The following is a 21,487-nucleotide window of genomic DNA, read 5'->3' on the forward strand; positions in this document are numbered from 1 at the left end:
TTTCAATTATTATTACAGTAATATAAATTATTTTTATTAACAAAATTTAAAATATTAAATTAATATCACTTTGTTTTGCTTTCATTTCATCCCTGTCTGCACCTATAGACCACCATCACAAGGACGAAAATCGAGGAGAGAGAACCTGCTGGACAAATGAGAGAGAAGCATAGAAAATTGAGGGCATAAGTGGAAAATTGTTAAAAAATGTTTTAGAATTGTCTAAAATAAACCATTTCAGAAATGATCATATATAGGCCCCGTTTGGAAGAACTTTTTTTGCAATATTTATACTACTTGCTAACATAAATGCTCCAAACCATCCAAACACCTTTTTTCATGCACGTAAGTCGAGACAATTTCAATAGCATTTCTATTACTTTTTACAATGCTCCAAATTTGTAGCATTTGCATGGTTCTTTACTATTTTGTCCCCATTAAATATTCATATTCCCATTATAACCCTGAGCTTGTCAAATAAATAAATAATTAATTAATTAACCCTGAGAGTATTAAATAAATTAAATTAAATTGATAATTGATTAATTAATTGATAATTTATTATTACTTTAATTAATTTAAATTCATTATATTAATTTTATGAATTAATTTGTAAGTTTGGATATAGCGTATACAACTAAAATGTATGTTACCCCTACACGTAATTTATCCAATATACTACCCAACACAAATGTTAACAGTAAAAGTTCAACCAAACACCTACCCAGCATTCAAGCAGCATATCTGCTACTAAAATTGTCTAGCATTTCTGCTATCATCATTTCTGCTTGTATATCTGCTACTTTACAAATGCTCTACCAAACTAACCCTATAATGTTAAAAAACTATCTCGGTTTTCGGGTCTTAAAACTGTCGTTTGGTGCAGCTTTGCCATATATTGTTGAACAACAATAAATTGTTGACAAATATTGTCAACCAAACGCACTGTTAAGCATTTCAAGAACTATATATGTTATCATTTATTATCACCATTTATTATCTACAATATACGTTATTGTCAAAATTGTCTGCCAAATGGACCCGAGACTCGACTCCTCTTTGACCAATGTTGTATTTTGGAAGCACCAAAACCAGGGAGAGGGAGAAGCATCCTCACCTGGGAAGCTCTTGTCTTTGAGAAAGTTGACTATTAATTCCCATGAGTTGACTTCTTCCTTATGCACCCATTTTGCTTTATTAATTTTTGTTTCTCTTTTCTCGATTTTTGCCTGCAAACACTCCCCTACATAAATACCCCTCCCTTCAATCTCATCTTCTCAAACACACAGTTCCCTTCGTTTTCATCTTCTTTGTTTTCTCACCAAAAAATGGTCGATTTGGACTGCACAACAAATATGATCTCACCAAACATGCCTAACAAATCCCCTAAGCTTTCTACCAAAATCCACATATCCATCCCTCCTACGCAGTCGTTCCCTCCAATAACTAATCGATCGCCGATTGCAGCTTCCGAATCGGCTTGCTCGACTTACGAGCAGTATCTTCGCCTACCAGAGCTTAGTAGACTATGGAGCTCTAGACGATTTTCTAGATGGGAAAAATGAATCGATTTTGAAACCGGCGTTGCATGCTCTAGAGATCACGTTTCGGTTAGTCTCCACAATTTTATCAGATTCGAGGCCGTACATTAACCAGCGGGAGTGGAAGAGATGGCTACAGTCGCTCGTCGAGAGTCAGGTTGAGCTCATCCTGATCCTCTGTGACGAGGAGGAAGAGAATGGTGAGACGGTAGAAACGCATCAATCGTCAATCCGAGCTCTTCCACCGGAGTACTGGCACGCGATGGAAGTTTCGTTGAGGTATGGAAGTTCCAGGAGAATCCGTCATGGTCAACCGACATGCAAGGCCAATCTCCTCCCTCGTCTGACCACGTGATAGAAATCTGAGGACATGGTGCAGAAGATCCTCTACTCCATCGAGTGCGAGTCCCACCGGTGTCTGTATACTCTAGGTCTTGGCGAAACCTAACCTCACTGACAAGCCAAATCTCGAGTACGACATCATTTGTAGGCCAAAAGTGGTTCACACTCTGAAAAAGAGGCCGTATGATTTGGATAACCACGAGAACCAGACTCTATACACAGTGCACCAGATATTCGAATCGTGGATCTACACAGCGCAAGAACTAATAAAACGCTCATTTCAACGATTGGGAGCAAGAAATTCGACGAAGCATCAAGCCATTTTTTGCAACGCCCCGACCCAAAATGCATTACTTTTGGTACCATCTTAATCAAACCACTAATTAATTCAATCATCAAACCACCAAAAATTTCAACAGCACCTTCCCATATTACGGAAGATGCCAACCTGGAGTAAACGCGCAGCAATATCACAAATATATTCACAACCTAGGTAGGGCCTCAGGCCATCTAACAATTCATATCACAAATAAATTCTCAAGTCTAAGCAAGGCCTCAGGCCACCTAACAATCACATATAAATTCCCCACACATAATAACATATATAATAAAACAACCAACGCAAGGAGCAATCTTGCATGCATAATCAATCGTCAGGACACGAAGTCCACAAACCCAGTCTGGGAGTCTCGATCACAAGGAGCACCCTCCCAACCATTCATCCAACCATTGAATTGAGGTATCTCACAACATGTCTCAACCAAGAAAACAAGTACAACAAAATACTAATAACATAATCAAATTCTAGAACCATCTAGTCCTATTACTCTCCAGGGGCCTATCCATGTCACGCACGCTCCTCTTGATCTACAATCCTGGTACCGAAACTAGACTCACATGCGAGGAGGGAATAAGGAAAAGAAAAGGGTGAGCGAAAGGCTCAGTAGGGAATAATAAAGAATGAATGAATAATATAAGATTGAAATATTAAGGAAAACCATAAATGCAACAATATGATAACTAACATCATGTACACCCCAAACACAAGTAGATAACAACACCATAAAAGATCCTAACTTGGCCCATCGGCATCCCTATACTCATCGGGACCCTGAACAGCCCAACGGCATCACCGCATAGTGCCTCAAGTACATGTGAAATCCTAACTCGGCCCACCGGCGTTCCCATACTCATAGGAACCCTAAACAGCCCACCGACATTCCACATTTCACATCAATCAAACCTAGGAGGTGTACGGGTCCATACTCGACATCTACCGTGCATATACAATGCATGTCCAACATGGTTATTGTAATGAAGTATACATACAACCTACATATATACTACTACATGTTGCATGTTCAAGAATAATCCATGCTCAATAAAAGACTGAACATGTAGGGTATGCAATATACTCAAGTCATACAACAAAGTAATCACAATGGGGTTGTTCTCCCTTAGGGACAATTAAGGCGAGAACGAAATCATAATGAACAATGACAAAAGATAAACGTTCTTAATAGCAGGACATAATCAAAGACAATAGCAAAGGGGTGAAATTTCCCTACCTCGCACTCCAAAATTTAGTTATGTAAACTAATACTCAACCTTGAATTCTCCGGCCTCAATCAACTTATTATTCGGTAAGCCCATCCGCCAATCAATATACAAACAACTTTAATTTCACATATCTAACACAAATTAACCCAATAAATCAAGAAACTATTACCTTCTTTTACCCAAAACTTTTCATGTTCTTGAACTTCACCTACTCAAGCTTGCTACTCCAATCAACAATAGAATCTAGAAATACAACCATAAACAAATCTAAATAAACCTAATAGATCACTAATTTCATCTAATTTAAAGATTTTTTCCCAAATCTACAAAACCCATAAAACCCTGAAATCCCAAATCACCCAATCTCTAGATTCTAGCTTTTAAGTTTAAGAAAACTTACCAAGGTTGTAGAGACAAGTCGAAGGAAGGGATTCAAGCTTCCTTTAGGCCTCAAATGATGTAGAAACTCATGGATTTGAGTTTGGGTTCAAACCTTGAAAGATTAGGATAAAGAGAGAAATTTAGGACTGTGTAATCTAGAGAGAGAATTCCTAATCCATCTTGAATCAACTTGAAATAGGACAATCTTACCTTGGTTGATGATCTTAGATTGATGGAAGAGATGAAATTTGAGAGAAAATGGAGTTTAGGGTTTGTTTAGGTTGGGTATTTGAGGAGAAATCGCGAAATGAGTGTTTTTAAAACAATTTATCATGCTGATTTTTAAAGAGGTGTATGGATACCCTAGATGGCTGTCTGGACCCCTCTGCCTATTTTGGTAGATCTGCACCCATTTTTCTATGGCTGTCCGAACAGCTTTAAAAAACTGTCCAGACAATTACACTTACAAACCAAATTTCAGTTTTTAAACCACTTGTATACTCCCAACTCACTCGGTATTTGTTTCTAATGATTTTTAAATATATATATACATATATACCCAACACATGTAAGTCCTACCTAATTTCTAAAAGAAAAAGAAGTTCAGGGTATTACACTGTTACTTGCTGAAACATATATGGAAGCTTCTAGAAGAAATTCAGGGTCTCCACTTTATAATGGATCCGGCTGATTTCCTAAAGTTGAAGAACCAGTTGGCGATCAAATCGGTAGACGAATCGGAGGCATTTTGTTTCAGATCGAGAGGACTCGTGGAGATAACAAAAGCATGCAAGGACTTGAAGCACAAGGTACCAGATATTCTAGGCGTGGAGGTGGGCCCAGAATACAGGAGTCGACGATGAGATTGTACGCTGATAAGAAGGATGCGAACAAGATTCATTTGCTATAGGCGTTGTAGGGGATCGAGGTTGCCTTGAAGCGATTCTTCTACACGTACAATCAAGTTCTGGTGGTGGTGATAAGGAGTTTGGAGGCGAAAGGAAACCGGGTTTTCAAGAGTTCAAACTCGCTGAGTCAGATATTCTTGGAGCCCACTTATTACCCGAGTTTGGATGCTGCTAAGACGTTCTTGGGAGAATTTTGGGGGGCACGAGTCTGTCACGAGTAGAAGTTGGGCTCGCTATTTGACTGACTGAGTAGAATTTGGTAGAGAATTATACGACATATATACTAGGTGGATTGAAATCTAGGCTGTGTTTGGTAGAGCGGATAATTTGATTTTTAATGCTAGCGGAAATGCTTTAGAAAAATTGTTAAGCTTAAAGCTGTCAAATATGTCGTGATGTGTTTGGTGAACTAAAAGCTGATGCTAGCGAAAAAACTGTGACTAAAAGTATTATCTTGAATCTAATAATAAATTTTTAATCATTTTTTAGTTAAAATTAATTTAATAAATATAATTTATTATTAAAATTAATTTTAGTATATTAGAAATTTTTTATATCAAAACTGAAAATGTTAATTAATAAAATAAATAAGCTTATTAGAAATTATTTAAAAAATTTTTATCATTACATTTGAAATTATATCTTATATGAGAAATTTTGAAGCATGAAAATTGTTTTCTAAGCATAAAAATTGTTTTTTAAACTAAATAATGTATTAAATATATATTATTAAAACTTTGGGGTCCACATTTTATTTTATATAAAAAGTAACAGATATAATGATACAGTGGGACCCACAATAAAAAATTGAAACAAAAATAAAATGTCAAAAAGCTCAGCTTTGGCGTCAAATAAGCTCCCATGTGGAGCTTATTTGATGCCAACGGATCCGCTGTCATTTTGTCAACGGATCCTCTACACAAGCTTTGTCGTTTGGCAGAACGGATCCACACAGCGACTCCGTTCTCGGATCCACTCTGCCAAACAGGCAGTTAATTATTCTTGGCTAAATTTTGTATAATCTGTATGATTATTTGTTATACTACAACATGTAGAAATTTCATTTGAAATATCTTGGCAAGCCAATTCTGTAACTGCTATTGCTTCTTTTTTTGGTAGAATGTTACTTCTACCTTTGAAAGTCAAATTTCGCTGGTTTTTGGCTATTAATGCATGCACATGCTAGATATACGACCGATCTTGTCAAATATGGGTTGCACTGACTGTTGGTCAATTAACAGAATCCAAGAAGGCATGTTCTGTTCATTAGAGCAAATCCAACAGGTTTACTCAAAATTGATTTTAACCCAGTTTGGGTTGGGATAGGGGGCTGGAATTATTCCAACAATTTCATCACATCTCCACCATTCAATGCAATAATACATTGATTTGACAACACTACACTTAATGCATTCAATGGTGGAAATGAGGTGAAATTGCTGGAATCATTCCAGCAAATTCTTTTCCGTTTGGGTTACCATTTGCAAAAGCAATCTATCCAATCCATTGGGTAATCCATATCAAAACCCAAAATGAGCAAATACGATGTCCTAACTCATATCTGGTGAAAACAAATACTAACCCATATCTGATAAAATAATATTTTAATCAAAACTCTCGCTTCTATTCTCTCAATGCGCGAACCTAGATGTGATGTTAAAAAACATTCATTCAGAATTTTTTTATATATATCAATTTTATTAATTTATATTGATATATAATAATGATATTTTTAATATTAAAACAAAATTAGTTGTATTTTTATAATAAGATAAAGTAGAAGTTAGTTAAAAGTAATTTTGCTGGAAAATATTAAAATATTTGATGTGATGTTGGAATGGGGTATGTGGTTGGAGTGATGTTAGAAAATTGATAACCCAAAATTGCTTTTTGACTTAAAATGGGGAAAACAGTGTACCAAAATGGGTTAGAGCATCTACATCAGATTACCAAAACATGGATCTGTCTGTAAAATAGAGAACGCTTATAGAGAACTTGTCAAAATAGAGCTCTACATAAGATTACCTAGAGGTTTCCTATTTTACAGAACATGTACAGTGATTCCCTACATATAGAGAATCAATATTCACTTCCCTAAATATAAAATGGTAGTGCTAGATGTACATAACCAAACATCCCTAAGTTTACATAAACACATGTGGCATGACACATAAGCCTAGTGACATGGCAATTTTTTGAATTTCAAAAAATTAAAACCTAGACTAAAAAAGATGTGCAACCCTCTCCACTTTCCAAAACTCTCACTTTCTCTCTCACTTTCTCCATCTCACTTTCTCCCTCACTCTCTCTTCCTCTTAGAGAAAACGAAGAGAGACTATCTCAAACAAGTAGAAAATTTGAGAAGCTCATTGAAAATGAGAGAAGTTGATACCCATTTCCGACGACGACGGTCAACCAATATTCTATTTTCGGCGGTGATTCGACCGGTTTCCGACCATAGATGATATGGAATCCATGGATCTGTGTTTTATGTAACGATTTTGTTAGTAGAAGTGATCTTTGATGTGAGGTTTGAGATTTGTTCGATTTTGGGTTCTTCATGTTGTGGGTTTGTTTGTTTGGAGTCTTCCATGTTGTGGCTTTGGTGGTTTGGGGTTTTTCTAATTTTATTAATTAGTTTCATATTTTGTTTTGTTCTGATTTGATTTTGAAATTTGAAAATCGGTTTATAGATTGGGGGTCAGATACTGTGTAATTATCACCCTAAACGATGTAATCAAGGTCATATACTGTGTAATTATCAACCGAAACAATGTAATTAGGACATGTGTAAAATGAGATAGTCATATCTTCACAGATTGGTTTGTTTGGGTTGGTGGGTCATTGTTGTTCTTTCTTAACTGGTTGTGGGTTTGTTTGTTTCGGATCTTCCATGTTGTGGGTTTGTTTGTTTGGGGTTTTTCATGTTATGGCTTTGGTGATTGGAGTCTTTGATGTTGTGGTTTTTTTTGTCTTTAGTGCTTATGTTGTTTTTGCCTCAGAGCTGGTGGGAGTGCTCTCCTCTTTCTCTCGATGTTCAAATCTGTATTCGAAGTAAATAATTAAATTATTTCAATGCATAATTACACTGATAACTTTTAATTATAAAACAAGTGAATAATGACATTATTCCAATGTGTAATTACACATTGATATTTTCAATTACATTATTGTGATCATACTTACACAGTTCACAAAATATTGCTCTAACGTCATAATTAAAAATTGTTTTCTCAAAATTATATAAAATCTATGGAATCATCAAAAAGACTAAGTTCAAAACATACAAATATCATTGTGAATCCAATTTGTTTTCTCTTTTGATGTACTTGACAATATATATGTAATTACATTGTTTGCAGTGTAATTACACTGAAGAAATTTATAACTACACATTATATTGATTTAAAACTACATGTTACACTGAAGAAAATCATCAACGAAGTTCATATTTTCACAGCCAACAATCATAAAAAAATGTCAAATATAGTGTGAATAGAAATTGAACAATCGCCCAGTATTTTTATCACTTATACATACTGTTACGTAGTTATCCAGTCCACTATAGTAATCAAACAACAATAATTGAAACGTATGATGTTCTCAAATCGTGTCGAGTACCTACCATAGCTAATAAATCCAAATTTTCCACTCAAAGACAATATAGCAAACACTAAAGATATTATTCCATTTTCTTGTAAAGCAACCAGTACACTAATTCTAAGAATTACATTGTTTGGAGTCATAAATACACAATTTCAACATACCTTTATTACATTATTTTAGCCTATTATTACATTGTCTCAACTTCTTGTTACATTGTTTAAGTCTTTATTACACTTTTTAAGCCTCTTACTACATTGTGTTTATCACACACAAATGTCTATTACATTATTTAAGTATCTTGTTACATTATTTTGCCCGCTAAAGATAAACACAAATAAAACATTAAAACCCAACACAGACCCATGTCAATAACTATTATACAAACGGAGCATGATCCATGTCATGATCTCTTTTTTGTTGATTTGAACCCAAGCTTGGATAAAACGTGTCACAACTAATAGAAGAAAGCACAATTGATCTAATTAACCCATTTTGAGCTAAGGAATCGCTGACATAAGAAGACGAGAACATGGAAGTCATTATCGTTATGATTCAGGGAAGAAAAGTGTGAGAGAGAGATCTGAGAAAGAGTGAATCTTAGGAGGAGTTTTCCAAAAGCACCTGAGAAGCCAGATGAGAGAGAACGAAAGGCACACGATATTCGGGCTTTGACATGCAGGTGCCATGCTTCTTACCAGTAGCGTTAGCAACTGCACGAGCAATAGTTGCGATGGCGTCGGAGACAACCCCGTCGAGGAGGGAGAGATGTGGAAAGGGTGGGTGGAGAGAGAAATGATGAGGGGAGATTTGGAGAGAGAATGAGAGGATGGATGAAGATATGGGTACTTGTGCCATTTCAAAATAAAGTGGGTGAGAGAGAAATTTTTTTAAAAGAAATCAATCTATATATATATAACTGAGGATCCACAAGGCTTCTCCTTAATTCATGGTGCCACGTAGACGTCTTTACAAAAAAGCCTACATAGACAAAAGAAAATTTTAAAATATATTAGAAAACTTTAAGACCCACAACCACACACATAAATATATTGCAAAACTTTAATACCCACAACCACATTCATACACTTTAAGACCCACAACCACACTCATATAGTTAATAGTATTCAAATAATTTTAAAATTATATTGAATTGTATGGGAATTTAATGTTTCATAGGAGTGGTTTTATGTTGTTTTGGTTTCTCAAAGGTCATGTATTGCTAATTATGAGAGTCTTTTGATATTACTCAATTAATGAAATTCATTTGTAGTATTTAGTTTGAAAACATTTTGTGTGTTTTTGGCATTAATTACCATCATTTTGTGGGAATTTTTGTATGTTTTTATCATTTTGTGTGTTTTTGATGTATTTTGTGTGTTTTTGTAGTATTTAGTTGATGTATTGTGCATGTTTAGAGTTCGGTCAGGTTTAGTAGTCTGTTTGGATTGCAACATACACAATATGAGAGGCTTTTCTCATGCTATATTGTTCTAATGTGTAAGTAAATTCAGCCCATTTGGTATTAGAACATGTAAGTGGTGACAGGAAAGCACGGTAGAATTCAATGAGTTGTTGAAGGTCAAAGTGATTATAGGCACAAATCTACCAGTCATACATAACATTTCAAAAATATAAATTCAAAAATCTTATTCTAAAAATATTAAGAATTTTATTCCAAAAATATCATTTCAAAAATACTACTTATGCTACATTATACTTCTCGATATTAAACGTCACTTTGTAGAGATTGTTGTACTAACCATACAATATTGTCTCATAAACATGTTTTTGGTGACCTATAACACTTTGTAGATACTAACGACGCAAATAAAAATTGATAAACTCTTAGCATACTTATTCCTTATGCATCAAATTTCTTACACCCTATTAGAAAAAAAATTTCTTAGCAAATTAAAAAACAAGTATTGTACATATTTTATCTTCATCTCACAATCATCTCTATTTTCTACAATTAAAGCTCTACTGCTCTTCATGTTAACAAAGTATCGAAAAACTTTCACACATCTCTATTTTCCAATCAAGATATGTGCCGCGCGAAGCGCGGGCATGCAACTAGTTTATATCTAATTCACAAGGTGACATGTCCTTACACCTGGACTATGGATATTTATAGGGAAAGATTTTATGGATATTTAACATTTTTCAATATAAAATAATACTTTTTATTACTATATTCTCTCTCCTCATTTTTTTCCTCCTCTCTATTTTCTCTCTCTCATCAATCCTCTTTCTCTCTCTCCTCAGTCCTCTCTTTCTCTCTCCTCACTCCTCTCTCTCACTCCTCAGTTTTCACTATCTCCTCTCTCTTCTTTCTCTCTCCTCACTTTATCTCTCTCCTCACTCCCATCTCTCTCTTCTCTTTCTCTCTCCTCACTTCTCTCCCTCTCTCACTCCTCACTTTTTTCTCTCTCCTCTCTCTCTTCACACTTTTCTCTCCTCCTCTTAAACTTCTTCAATTTTTAATAACATTAATTTATTATTTTAAATAACATTAATTGATTAATATTAACTATAATTAATCTATTATTTTAAATGAAATTAATTTATTATTTTAAATAGAAATAGTTTATATTAATAGAATAAACAAAGAAAATAGAAAGAAATATTATTTTAATGCAATAAAGAATATGATAGGTAATCTGATGCAGTGTTGATTGGATAGGGAATCTATAAGATAGGGGGAAAGTGATATATGTTGATTGGAGAGAAAATACATAAAATAGGAGAAAATGATATTTTATCTGTATTTTAAGAAATCTGTCGAGAAAAATGGTTGCATGTGCTCTTATAGGCTTGTACTTGCTCTAAACGTACCTTACATTGGGTTTCCGTGAGTTGGCATGAAAATGTGTGATGCATAGATATCATTTCAATTGTGAACTACAAAGTGTTGTTGGGGATTCGGACTTCGGAGATAAAGGCGATTCTAGTGGCACATGACTCGCGACTCACGAACTCTTTGACTGAAAAGGCCTTGATTCGGTAAAATGGCTCCCTCCACTCGCAACCCCCTGTTCGTGGCCGCGTCCCCCTAATAAAATCAATAAAACCAATACGAGCCACGCGGTTCCCTCTACCTCCCCGAGTCCTATGCAATCACTGCTAACCTTGTATACAGCCAACAACAATGAAAGGCATTTGTCTTTTTCGTTCTCCCTCTCTCTTTCTTTGCTTGGGATTCATGATACAAAAAGAAATATCCATGTATTGTTGTATTGGTAAGCTCAAGATTGATACTTTGTTAGATTTATTTTTGTGTGATGTAAATGTGAACGGGGACGAGTAGATTTTGACGTTAATGTCATGTGGGTTCATTGTGATTTCGTCTTTTTCTTCTTTATTTTTTGACTTTTGATGGATTGCAGGTGGGATTGAATCAAAAAGCCAAAATAACTTCTATACTTTCTCTCTGCTTTGAACAAAAAGCATACGTACCCTCTTTTACACGGTTTTCATGGCACTTCCGAGTTCTTGACTTGATTTCTATTGAAAGGGTTCTCTGTATTTTCTGTGAGCTTTGTCATTGTTTTTGCGAATTCAAGCTCCATAAAGAATAAATGGGACTGCATAGTCCGAAGCTTACAGTCCCTCAATCAGTATATAATGTTCCAAAGCCTGCTTGTTCTGGGTATTGTTCTTCTCCATTGACCACTCGTACTGGAATCAGAGGTCGGGGCTTTGGTTTTCGATTAGTTCATCAATCAGGCAGTTTTGGGTCATGTAATTCCAAAGGTAGAGATTTAAAGAGATTTTGCACTGCCAATTTTGGTGAATTTTCCAACGATGAGTTATCGAAACAGATTGAAGAGTTTACCCATAATTTCAGTTTCTTCGAGGATGAGCATGACAGTAGCAATAGCAAGGAGAGTGCTTATGCGGTATCAGATGTTGACAATGCTTTGGAAGGCAAGACTAGCAGGAATATGTCTTCTTTGACGCCATTTTCTGTGTTGAATGTTCAAATGCTCGAGCCTAGTTTGCTTGGAATCAGGCCAGAGCCACCAGAATGGCCAGAGAGAGATGAGATTGTTAGGGTTGGCATTGAACGCAAAGCAAATTCTGGTGATATTCCTTTATCACTAAGAATCATTAAGAAAAAACGACAGTGGCAAGAGGGTTTTGTAGATGCTGGGGAGTTTGCATACTGTTCTGTAAAGAAGGCATTTTCTTCAATGGTGTTTATCATAAGAGAGCTCCAAACCTATGCCTTAGATATAAGGCAAAGTCTCTACTGTGAAGATTTACAAGTGATTGTGCTTAAGGTTCAAAAGGAGATGAATGCATCATTTGTTTGGCTGTTTCAACAAGTCTTTTCAAGAACTCCTACTCTCATGATCTATGTCATGATCCTTTTAGCTAATTTCACAGTACATTCAATGGCTGATAATATTGTCATTGCTGCAGTTCCATCACCTAAAACGACGAGTGGGACTGTGTCCTTGTTGGAGCAGATGAATCAAGAAAGCACACTGAAGTCTGCTGTCTCCTTGCCGGATATATCTGATGCGGGATTGCCTGGAAATCAAGGAATGGCTTTAGAGGAGGTGAGGTTGTGGAAATCTATTGTGGAAGCAGCTTCAAGAATACGAGGGGAATCAAGATTTAAGAACTTCGATCATGAGACAATCAAAAACTTTGTGTCTCCAGTTGCTGTTGAGATTGAACCAGATGATTATGAGGAATATTCTAGAATGAATCTTCTTTACCAAATGAGTATAGCTGAGGAGCCAAATAATCCGCTTCTGCTCTCAAATTATGGGCAGTTTCTACGCCTCGTTGCTCATGATCATGACAGGTAAATTTCAAGTTCTTTAATGTCTTAACTATCATGACAGTTCCAACACCTGCTATGGTTCTTCGTTTCCACAGTTTTTGTTTCAGTCCTTTGCATTCTGGACATGTTGGTTTATGTCTTCTCTGCATCTTCACAACATAGATATAGAACTTGCAATTGATGGAACAAGAAGTAGTTTATTGGTTGATTTCTGTTCCAAAGTAAGACCAATTATAAGCAATTCTCCCTCCCGCGATTTAACGGAAAGATAGAATCTGATGAGGTTGTATTGTTCAGTGCAGAACAATAGCATTGTCTATGATGAGATGAAAATCTGTAGATTTGGTTGTAGTTTGTTGACAGTTTCCTTGCGAGATATTAGTGGCTTTGGATATTAACATTTGGCGAGCCAGAAACGATTGGCAGCTCTCATGATGATTATATACCCCCTATTTGTTGAACATTTTCATAATCTTCTTTGCCTAAATAAACCTAGGTGCAGTCTTGCTGATGATGTTTCCTTGTGCAATTTGTTGAATTTCACAGGGCAGAGGAGTGCTTCAAGCATGCTATATTGTTGGAACCACCAGATGCTGATGCATTGAGTCTATACGCTGAATTCTTGTGGGTAGTCAGGAAAGACATTTGTGCAGCAGAAGAGAGATACCAGCAAGCAATGGAAGCAGATCCTAACAACCCACATTACATTTCAAAGTACGCCTACTTCCTGTGGGGCACTGGCAATGAAGAGACCTGCTTTCCTCTCAATCCCAGTAGTGATAATTACAATAAGGTTATGTAATGGAAAACAACACTTTTATATAACCATGCCATTATAATGTTGTTGTATATTATTTCTCCTGGCAAATACAATCTTTGCATAAATTTTGTTTCTTGGTGCAGTTCGTATTGCTCTTATATGTCAATACCATTATTGTCTAGTATGCTATTCACTCCACTGTTTATGCCCCTGCCATCCCTAGTCCAAAACTAGTCGGCATGGTTCTCCCATGATTGGGTAGAGAAGCTTGTAAAGGGGGTTTTGGCTGTGGTATGCACTGGATGCAGAATTTTAGTAAATGACAAATAATAGTTAATGTGAAGACTGATTATTGCCGATAACGGGCAAAAACAATACAGAACAGTATTCTCATTCAAACAGTAATTTCTGCACCACAGACAAAGGAGATTAAGGTAGAATTAATCGTCAAACAGATACAAATTAAAGAACAGATACAACTGAAGAATGTCCTTATCCCACAAGTGACTTCCTAGTATTAACTTGCAATACAAAAAGAAGCGATTATGTCCAGTGGCAACTACCCTCTTGTTTTACAACAATACCTGGTAAAATGGTGAACTTACAGAATATCGGAGGCATGCTAAATCGGCCTCTGTCTCCATCATATTAGTTAGAGTAATCCGTATTATACAGCTAAAATACTACTGGGGAAAAAATGGAATGGCTTAGCTGTTGAACCTAAAAAATGGGTACTCAGGAATGCAACAATGTGAACCTCAGCATCACCAAAACCAGGTATTGCGGCTGTCAACAGCTTTAACAGAAGTACTTACCAGTGGCATTTTCCCATACTCAGTAGCAAATCTGTTTACGCATCGTGTTCTTCTATCAATATGACCTCCCAAACTACTAATTCCAGTTGAACCGATCTCAAATATCTTACCTACAACAGTAAGATTAAACAATTTCAATTAGATTTTCCTAAAAAACATAATTACTAAAAAAAAAAAACTTCATTCAAATTTCAAATAAATACAACAAAAGGTTCATAGAAAAGCTATCAAGAAACAATAAAACGAGAAGACGGAATGGAGAATTGGGTAGCTGGGAATCCTAATCAATTTTAGGACTCATGTATCGTTTGGGATAAAGACTTTGATGTCTATGATAAAATTGAATTCCTTTTCTAACACCACGTATGCAATCAACTTAACTTTTTGTCGTTTTGATAAGCGAATAAATCATTTCAAATTGGAAAGGACAATGGGTTGTATGGATAAAGAGACATTTAAAAGGATGCAGACTCTTTATTCCTGGGCCCTGGCCAAATCATCAAACTAAGACCATCCCAAAAATCTGTTTTTAGCATAATAAGCATATTCCCCACGAAACACCTGTTTTCTTCACCACAACAAATGTCTCCAAAAATCAAGCACTATCTCCGATGGGAGCACACACAAGTCAAAAGATGGTTGACACTACGACTCAGTCACATATGGCTGACTATGAAACCAAAAAGTGATATCAACCGTGTAGACATGCAATTTGCATTCTTCCGCCTTCTATGAACACAAGAATCATTTCTCAACAAAAGTTCAATATAATTCCAGCAACCAATACGCTAGTGGCAAAAGCTCATCAATTGCGCCAACAATGGAAGATTGCATGAAAATCTAAAAATTTGACATGATAAATAGCAAAGAGCATAACCCAATTGTTTTATGAAAATAGACTCCAATTCCATACCAAAAAGAAAACAAGTGTCATGATATAACAATTCCGATTTATAGCCTTGATGAGTCACATTGTGCTCATGAAAGTCAACTTGAGGTCAAAGGTAGCACGGTTAGTGGAGAAGAGGGGGGGGGAGAGAAGATATATTAGAACGGTTGGTGATAAGGATAGAGAGAAACAGCACCATATATTCTAGAAAATTAGAAAAAAAAAAAAAAAAAACTCAAATAGCAACAAGAGGAGGTACGATTAACTGCTTCTGACAGTTGTCATATGACTGTTGCAATAATATCCATAAAGAAGAGGAGTAGCATATTAACAACTTGTCATATAACTTTCAAGTGCTTCACTCATCCAAGGAGAATGGAAGGTGATGGAAGAGGAAAGAAGGCTAAGTAGGATGGAGAACATAAGACTGAACCATGCCAAACTCAAAAGAGACATCCTTTGCATCTGCCATCTTTTACTCCAGCCAAGTAGTAACAGATTCCAAAACCAACAGAACATGATAAGAAGAAATATGGCCTTCAGTTCTTCATTGCATAAAATTTAATCAACTACATAGCTGTGGCATATTATCATCTTATCTGACATTCCTGATTATTTAACAGATAGTAATGTAAATTTTGCATATGAAATGCTGCTAGAATCACCAAAAAAAGACATCACAGACTAATTAACATCAGCAAGATACGTGTAAAATAGATCATTTACCTTTCACCCATATTGGGGGAGCACCAGTTGCATTTGCAACAAGAAAAGACATTGCAATGTCTTCACAATTCCTAGTAAAATTGGGGCAAAGTCGACCATCAAAAAAAGCTCACAAGTTCACAGCATTGGTGGTAGGTAATAATAAACTGGACAGGACGAAGAAGTACCTGTTCTTGGTTACATATTCCCTAATTGATGTTGGCATCTCTTTTGTATACAGTCTAAGATACTTTTTGTGAAAGAAGGCCGCTTTTGAGAGTACCATACTATATCTCCCTGTCCACCACACAGACCACCATCCACCATAGATATAGTAATCCCTATGGCTTTCCTGCACAAAAAATAATACATGAGAAAATTTTTGACAGAGTAAAATAACCTTAAGGAGTAGGCTTTCTGATTGTCAAACTTAAAGGCAACAATAAATAGAAACACAGAACAATTGCCAAGAAGTTTATTCACATTCGTCTATGACAGTGGTATTTAAGACGGCCCATTCATTACAAATGCATACCGATTGATCGAGCCAATGAGTGCGTGGCACAAATCCCACCATCGTATCAGGCGCACTTTGCCAAACATCAAAAGCAAGTTGTACAGATGTGCAAGGAAATATAACATCGTCATCAATGGAGAAAACAGCATCAGCCTTCAAGTCTTTAATTTCTTTAAATCTGTTGTTCAAACTGTCTTCTTTGTTGATGTCAAAAATCAACTCAAATTTCCGCCCACCTCTAGAGTTCAACTGTACAACATGATTTAAATTTTTAACGAGAGAATCTGATGGAGGATTTGGCTCACTCCACACAATATGTACGGAATCTATTCCAGCACAAGATGAATAGTGAGAAATGGACTGCTTCAAGAGATTATATCTCTTCCAAGTGTTAATCAAAATAGCATATCCCTTCCTGCAAATGTAATTTATAACTCGGCATAAATATTAGAATCAAATTGCTTTGATATGAGGAAAAATAAGCCCCAACATTAATGAGAAAGATCAAAATGTCTGTTGAAATCCACACATCTGGATATCTATCTAAGTTCATTCACTTCAGTTTCAAATGACCTGAGCAAACACACCCACTCCATAACATGAGGTTACCAATTACAAGGTCAGAATCTACCAGAGCAAATCAAAAGAATAATCAATTATCAAAGCCTCTAATCCATGGATCGTCTATCTAAAATAAGGTATACAAGATAAGTTACATACACAATGACAACTCAAAGCAATCAAGACACGAGAATCAAGTTGAAGGAACTTCTGCAGGATTTCAGATCCCAAAAGCAGTAATTCACATCAACTAATTCGTTTATTGATAAATTGAAAGATTAGGAAATCCAACTTTTGTTATTTTAGAATTGAACTACAAAGATGGTTATTTAATAGAGATTATCATCTGTGGCACATAAATGAATTTTTCCCAGCAATTCAAGACTTACGGGTGCACCTCATCATCATCCAAGTCTTTACCCGAAACTTGGGGTCAATTACATGAGTCCATGAGAAAATCAATGGGAATCCACTAAGTGTATTTGTTTCCGCCATTAATTTCTATTAGGATCATACTTTCATCAACTCCTATTGAATCCATATAATTTCTTATTACTTCAACAATGTGTTTTTAGGTCTTCTTCTTTTCTACCCATTTTCTCCTACACAAATTCTTTCGATTCTCCTTTCCTACGGGTACACATATCCTCATTTTACACCTACTTTCCTTTGAGCGGAAATAGCTACTTATGTATAGAAATGGGTACCAAGGGAGCACCGATCCAGTACATTACAAAGATATTATCCATGGGAATCCAAGTCTAGCACACCAAAATAAAGATTTTCATCTAGGACAGGAAAACAATGAAATCAGACACAGAGGTTAAAAAGCCAATTGTCCTTGACCATCTGAAAAAGGGTTTCAATTCCATTGTAGGCTCTTTTGTTCCTCTCTTTCCAAGTAATCCAGGAAATGGCTAACTGCATGGTCAGAGATCACATTCTTGTTACTGTTAGATCTTTTGCTGTAATACCAGACTCTTAACTCTTCCTATACTGATCCGGCAGCAACCCAACCAATGGCTATCAGTAAAAATTCAAAACCCAAGAGCTTCCAGACCCAACTGCAAGAGTGAAAGGAAGCATAACATGGTTGACTGTTTCAGCTAGTTGTTTACATAAGAAACATCTATTTGGCACATGATACTTAAAACCTAAAACCGCATTTTCCTTGGATGTTGCCATCCAAAAAATATTCTGAATGAGGTACTTGCACTTCATTGAAGAAATAATTTCAGAAGTTACAGATGAGCCACATTCCAATATTTCACCGAACAAGATGAATCAAAATGGAGACCCTAATTCAAAATTCTATCCCCTGTTTGAACCATATAAATCACAAATAGCATTCAGCATTTGAGTCTATAAAACTAACCTAATTAGAATACTCAAAGCATCAGTCAATACATGTTGAGTGAAAAAACTGAGAAGGAACGCTCATACAGTTCAAAAAAATGAGAAGTTACTGAGAAATCAACCTATTAGCAAATCCTCACTCAAGAAATCATATTCAAAGTAACATAACCGAATGAATTATCTTTCTTCATAGAGGCCTTCTGCTTACTATATCTGAATGAACTTCAGCTAGTACCTTATAAAGGAAAAATCAACAAATCTGGACTACAGAATGTATTAAGCAACCAATTAATCAAAGTTACATAGTTAATCCAACTTTTTACGAACCTTTGGCTAGAGGACTGATACAGAGAGGCATTCTGATTGGACCATCTCATGAAATCAGACGAGCGGCAAGCCAGAGCTATAATCGTAAATCCGATACAACAACCGAGCAGGAGCTTGATCTTCGCCGATCCAACGGACGAGATAGCGAGTTGCCGGAACCTCTGCAGCCCGCGACGATTAATCAGCAAGCTTCCTCTCATCACCGCCAGCTTGGTCTTCCGAAAAAAATGCAAGAAGACAACAAAAAAGAGAAATGGATTCAGTGCGCCCACAGACCGATCCAGCCGGGCCACCGCGATTTAGGGCCAGTCGACTCGGCGTCTACTCGAAAATTCCCCTTCAAAGTAAAATTCACAGCGATTTCTCTTCGTTCTCCCCTCCGGCTCCCTCCTCGCCGGCAAATGAAATGTTACTGCGTCGGAAATGGCATAAAGCATGCCCGCAGAATGGAGAGATGAGACAAGCGTTGCGATACTATTGGCTGTGATTAATTGCTGATATCATGATCCCGTCACCGTCACCGTCACCGTCACGTGATTCTGTTCTCGAAGATTGTTAATGCCCGTACATATAACTCACTTGTTTGCATATGAGAGAGAGAGGGAGGACTGGAAATCGATATCCATGACCGCCATTGGTTAGAGTTGAAGAAGGAGAGCAAAACGGCACCGTTCAAGTATTCTTTTTTTGGACCGCTGGATTGATAATATGCGAGTGATTAATTGCCGTTGGAATATTCTCATGTGTCTCCGTGTCTGTGGCCGTTAAAGCGGACCTTGAAAAAGCACGGCCCTATTTTGACGGTCAAAGCGGCGGCGCCTAGTATCCATTTGCAGGTTTTTCAACGCATGCCATTAATAATGGTGGGACTAGTTGCTCCTCTCATTTTTCCATCGACACCCAAAAAACACAAAAAACCTTAATCTCGAAAACATGAATAGAAAAACCTGCAAAAGTGAACAACCAAGAAGAACAAACCAAAACGTAAGAAAAGTGAAATTGAATCAGAGCAAAGAGAGATGGACAAAAAGAAAGAGATAAGAAGAGTACCTGAGAGAGAGACAGACGTTTAGAATTTTGCGCGCAACAAAAGGAGCCTAGGTTAAACAAACCTAACTTAATTGAAGTAGTGTAGCGGCAGTTTATAAAAGTGTCACGAAACCGTCACTAAACTAAACCTAGCGACAAATGAATAAAACCGCTAAAAAAACCCGTCACAATAGCCCTGTTTTCTTGTAGTGTTGCTTCCTCCCATTCAGTGGTCTTTCCCCCGGTCTAGTAGAAAGCCTTACCAATAGAAGAGGGGAAGAAAAAAAAGTAGCTTGTATTTTGCAACAACAACTAAAAAAGATAAAAGATTTTTATTTTGAAAAATAACAGAGGTTTTTGATTTATTTATATTCATAGACAAAAATAAGACACCATGTAACCAAAACAAGCTCATAGAGAACATAAGTTTGGAGTGCCAAATTTTTTTCAAATAAACAAAAAGTAGTGGCCTTAATTGAATGGGCGGCTGGTGACACATAATTAGATCTTTGTTTAACATACATGGTGTTGCAGACACTACTCATTTTTCTATCATTTTATTTTTATTTAGGTATGTACAATGACTGTTTGTGTGACACATAATTTAATTGTGTTAGTTGTTATAACCTAAGCAGAAAATGTAATCCAACTCCATGTGGTTTGGTCTGTTTCTATAAACAAAGTCCTAAACTATATCAAATTTCAAGAGATTTAATTGGTACCATATTTTTCCAAATTTAACATTCTCATGGTTTTTTTTTGTCTGGAGATGAGTATGGTTTTTATTCATATACAATTTTATTATCATTTTCATAGTAAAAAATTATAAGTCTTTGGTTTATGTAAATCTTTGATACTTGAATTATTCCCCCTCCCCTAGTATTTTAGTCAATCTCACAATATCAATGTAAGAAGCTGAACTTGAATATCTCGGGAGAAGTATGAAAATGGCTACTGTACTTTGCTTTTTGGTTCAAAAAAACCCCTCAACTTTGTTTTGGATCAAAAAAGCCCTCGTACTTACAAGAAACGAAAACGTTAGCCCTTCTATTAAGATTCTGTTAGAATATGCTTATTTGTCATTTAAGTGATTTTTTCTTTATTTTTCAACAAATGACTTGGCATTAAAAAAAAACAATTGCAAATGACAGGTCACCTATGAGTATACCATCTTCTCGGCTTCAAAGAAAACCTAAGACGAAGAGACGAAAAACTCGAAGTTGCGATTGTGGAGCTATCTCTGAAGAACATAGGTACGCGATCTGGATCTTGGGTGTGTTCCACCTCTTTGATTTTCAACTTCGTTCTTGGGTAACTTGGGTTTCTATTTTCGCTTTCGATCTTCGATAATCTACATCCATATTTTGGGTTTCGATCTTGGGTAGGGACTATGAG

At 36.2% G+C, this 21,487-nt stretch overlaps 2 protein-coding genes and 1 pseudogene across 2 annotated transcripts; 2 read left to right on the forward strand and 1 right to left on the reverse strand.

The window, feature by feature from the left end:
• Window positions 1–1,328: 1,328 nt before the first annotated feature.
• LOC120014437 lies at window positions 1,329–4,981 on the forward strand (annotated as a pseudogene).
• A 6,745-nt stretch (window positions 4,982–11,726) lies between these two features.
• On the forward strand, window positions 11,727–14,075 carry LOC120014823. Its single transcript, XM_038866897.1, has 2 exons — window positions 11,727–13,154; window positions 13,680–14,075. Exons 1-2 carry the CDS (start codon window positions 11,917–11,919, stop codon window positions 13,933–13,935), a joined length of 1,494 nt encoding a protein of 497 aa, XP_038722825.1. The 5' UTR covers window positions 11,727–11,916; the 3' UTR covers window positions 13,936–14,075.
• Window positions 14,076–14,242: 167 nt separating this feature from the next.
• Window positions 14,243–20,285, reverse strand: LOC120014824 (glycosyltransferase family 64 protein C4-like). Its single transcript, XM_038866898.1, has 6 exons — window positions 20,114–20,285; window positions 19,064–20,010; window positions 16,838–17,234; window positions 16,491–16,654; window positions 16,324–16,394; window positions 14,243–14,818 (listed from the first exon to the last, which is right to left on the reverse strand). Exons 2-6 carry the CDS (start codon window positions 19,261–19,263, stop codon window positions 14,658–14,660), a joined length of 993 nt encoding a protein of 330 aa, XP_038722826.1. The 5' UTR covers window positions 19,264–20,010; window positions 20,114–20,285; the 3' UTR covers window positions 14,243–14,657.
• Between the last annotated feature and the right edge of the window lie 1,202 nt (window positions 20,286–21,487).

This window comes from Tripterygium wilfordii, chromosome 14 (genome assembly GCF_013401445.1).
Source record: "Tripterygium wilfordii isolate XIE 37 chromosome 14, ASM1340144v1, whole genome shotgun sequence".
In the NCBI taxonomy this organism is placed as follows: domain Eukaryota; kingdom Viridiplantae; phylum Streptophyta; class Magnoliopsida; order Celastrales; family Celastraceae; genus Tripterygium; species Tripterygium wilfordii.

Coding starts and splice junctions, on each gene's coding strand:
- LOC120014823 (XM_038866897.1), top strand. CDS start 11,917: ATGGGACTGCATAGTCCGAAGCTTACAGTCCCTCAATCAGTATATAAT. Junction 13,155..13,679: donor GTTGCTCATGATCATGACAG/GTAAATTTCAAG, acceptor TGAATTTCACAG/GGCAGAGGAGTGCTTCAAGC.
- LOC120014824 (XM_038866898.1), bottom strand. CDS start 19,263: ATGAGAGGAAGCTTGCTGATTAATCGTCGCGGGCTGCAGAGGTTCCGG. Junction 16,655..16,837: donor CTCATTGGCTCGATCAATCG/GTATGCATTTGT, acceptor TTTTTTGTGCAG/GAAAGCCATAGGGATTACTA. Junction 16,395..16,490: donor GAATATGTAACCAAGAACAG/GTACTTCTTCGT, acceptor CAATTTTACTAG/GAATTGTGAAGACATTGCAA.